At 46.8% G+C, this 3271-nt stretch overlaps 1 protein-coding gene across 1 annotated transcript; it reads left to right on the top strand.

Annotated features, from left to right (window-relative positions):
• Nucleotides 1-283: 283 nt before the first annotated feature.
• LOC104992671 (polyadenylate-binding protein 1-like 2) lies at nt 284-1134 on the top strand. The gene has a single exon (XM_010845631.1). The coding sequence runs from the start codon at nt 350-352 to the stop codon at nt 950-952; it is 603 nt and encodes a 200-aa protein (XP_010843933.1). The 5' UTR covers nt 284-349; the 3' UTR covers nt 953-1134.
• Nucleotides 1135-3271: the final 2137 nt, after the last annotated feature.

The raw sequence follows: 3271 nt of genomic DNA, 5'->3' as shown, positions 1-3271 counted from the left end.
GGCAGAGGCGGTGGCGGAGGCCTCCGTGGCGGAGACGGAAGCAGAGGTGGAGGCCGAGGCCTCGAGTAGAGGAGGCAGTGGCGGAGGCCACCCTGGGGGGAGGCGGTGGCAGGCCCCTGGGCCGGAGGAGGAGGCGGAGGCTGGCACTGGCCGCAGCGGCCGTGGCGGTGGCGGAGGCCAGCGAGGCCGAAGCCGCCGCCGCCGCCGCAGAGGCTGCGGCGCCCGCCGTGGGGGAGGCTGATGCGGATTCCATTGCGGAGGTGGAGGCGGCGGTAGCGGCGGCGGTAGCCGCCGCCGCGGATGCAGATGCGGAAACGGCGGGGGCTCCGAGGGGAACCCGGACTTTCCTATGGCCTCGCTGTACGTGGGCGACCTGCACCCTGAGGTGACGGAGGCAATGCTGTATGAGAAGTTCAGCCCGGCCGGGCCCATCCTCTCCATCCGCCTTTGCAGGGACAAGATCACCCGCCGCTCGTTGGGCTATGCGTATGTCAACTACCAGCAACCGGTGGACGCCAAGCGGGCCCTGGAGACCCTGAACTTTGATGTCATCAAGGGCAGGCCGGTGCGCATCATGTGGTCCCAGCGGGACCCCTCGCTCCGCAAGAGCGGAGTGGGCAACGTCTTCATCAAGAACCTGGGCAAGACCATCGACAACAAGGCTCTGTACAACATCTTCTCGGCGTTCGGCAACATCCTGTCCTGCAAAGTGGCCTGCGACGAAAAGGGGCCCAAGGGCTATGGGTTCGTGCACTTCCAGAAGCAGGAGTCCGCCGAGCGGGCCATAGATGCGATGAATGGCATGTTCCTGAACTACCGCAAAATTTTCGTTGGGAGATTCAAGTCGCATAAAGAACGAGAGGCCGAAAGGGGAGCCTGGGCCAGGCAGTCCACCAGTGCTGACGTCAAGGATTTTGAGGAAGACACCGATGAGGAGGCCACCTTCCGATGAAAACATCCCAGAAGCGAGCCAGCCAGCAGAGCCAAACCTTGGCTCCCACCCGGTTTACAACCCCCCCCACCCATCCCATTCCCCCCAACCCACCAGCAGTGTATTGTATTGGGAGTGCAGGTCTCTCTCTCACCCCTTCCTTCCTCCTTCCTTCCTTCCACCTCTGCCTTCCTGTTTCTCTCTCTCTCTCTCTCTCTCTCCGGACTTCCCCTTCTCTCCCCGCCCCTCCCTCCACACCCACCTTGGGTGTTGTGAATAATATGCTAATCTGTGCCACTTGATAGTTAAAGGCTGCCTCTTCTCCTTGTGGTTTGGTTTAAAAAGCACTTTCTCTCTTTGTTTATTGCACAGGTGATGCAATGTCATGGTAGAAACATCAGGAAGGAGAAAGAAATCAGATGAGGGAAAACCAAGAGAGTAATTGCTCCCCATGACCCTACTACCTGGAGACAACCACTTTTACCATTTTGGTGTGCTGTTTTCAAGGCTCTCTTATCTCCTTCTCTCTCTCTCACCCTTCTTCACCTCCACCCCGCCTTCCCTTTTAACACAGTGTTATAGAATGGTTCTTGTATGTGGTGTTTCTTAACCTGCTTTTTCAAAAACTAAAACCAAACAAACGTCAACCCATTGAACTTCTTTCCATGTTATTCAACAGGCTTGAGAAAGGTCATCTTCAGTGCCTGCAGTGTATCTATGGACCCTAACATTTCTGTACTCATCGCCACATTGTTGGACATTTGGGTGGTGCCTAATTCTTTCCCTGTGTTTAAACCCAGCACTGTGTATACTCTGATGAGCGAATTCTTCCTTGTCAAGCCAAATCTTTGCTAGCGTACAGGATGTTCTTAATTGTGGACTTGCAGGATCCACATGTGGACATTTTAAAGACTGTTCCTGTGTGTTGCCCAATGGCCCCTTCATAAGCATTGTACCAATTTGCATTCATGCCAGCCACCTCAACTAGTAAAAACAGTATGCCCATTTCCCCTGCATAGTCTCCTGGTCACTGTAATTGGTGTGTGTGTGCGTGCGTGTGTGCGTGCGCATGCGTGTGCCTGTGTCTTGGCCCACTTGATGGTTGTTATGCTGAATTTAAATGCTGTTTATCACCTCCTTTCCCTGAGCCCACTTTCTGCTCTTTTCCCCATTCTCAGAAAAATAATCCAGCTTCATTGTAGGGAAAAAAAATCACACAGCAGACAAGTCAACAGAAGAAAATTAATTTCACAAGTAATCGTCCTAATAACCTCCCTGAATCATTTTCTTCTGCATCTATCTAATAGTTACTATGAAGTACCTAAAACATATTAGGCTGTATCTTTCTAGTATTTTTCTGATTCATTTGTCATGTATGTATATAGTAATGTACATATTGTTTTTATACTTGCTTTTTGACACCTAAATATGTGTGTGTATGTTTATACACACAATACTCTTTAACTTCATTTCATTAAAGATAATTTTAAAATATTATTTCTGGTTGTTAATATTTCATTGAATTAATAATAAGTAGATACATATATAACTGCCCTTTCTCCTTTTGTCAGAAAAATTATTTAGCTTCATTGAAGGAAAAAAATTATGAAGCATACAAGTTATCCATGTCTATCTCTGTGTTCATGTTTATACATGTTTTAACTGTTTCCTCATTGTTGCACTTCTAGGTTGTTGCTCATTTTTCCTTATACAAAGCTATCAAGTGAATTATAGTACACAAATCTTGCTCACTTTCCAGATCATTTCCTAAACAAATATTGCAGAGAGAAAAATTTAAGTATCAAACTATTCAGGCAGTTTGGTGGGAAAGTGCATTAATAAATGATCATCTGTAAAGATAGTATTTTATATTTGTAAGATGCACCAAATATTGTAAGGGACCTAGATTACCTATATTATATTCTGCAGTTGGTATTGCAGTCTTTTCTGTATTTTCTCAATATTTTATCAGGGAAACAGGAGCTTTTTGTTTTTATTTTAAGTGTATTTTATACAGTCTGTACACAAGTATAATAGAAAGTATTTTTGTTTATATAGCAAAAGTCACTCCTAATACCACTGCTTGACAAAATACATTTTAAATACATAAATATCTGTATGTTGTTGTTGTTCAGTCACTAAGTTGTGTCCAACTCTTTGTGACCCCATGGACTGTAGCACCACTGTCTCCTCTGTTCTCCATCATCTCCTGGAGTTTGCTCAAATTCATGTCAATTGAGTTGATGATGCTATCTAACCATCTCATCCTCTGCCACCCCCTTCTCCTTTTTCCTTCAGTCTTTCCCAGCATCAGGGTCTTTCCCAATGAGTCATTTCTTC

This window comes from Bison bison, unplaced genomic scaffold, assembly GCF_000754665.1.
Source record: "Bison bison bison isolate TAMUID 2011002044 unplaced genomic scaffold, Bison_UMD1.0 scf7180017848632, whole genome shotgun sequence".
NCBI lineage: Eukaryota > Metazoa > Chordata > Mammalia > Artiodactyla > Bovidae > Bison > Bison bison.
This window is presented reverse-complemented; position numbering and strand designations above follow the sequence as displayed.

Excerpts from the sequence above, each read along its gene's own strand:
- LOC104992671 (XM_010845631.1), top strand. The coding sequence starts at position 350 with ATGGCCTCGCTGTACGTGGGCGACCTGCACCCTGAGGTGACGGAGGCA.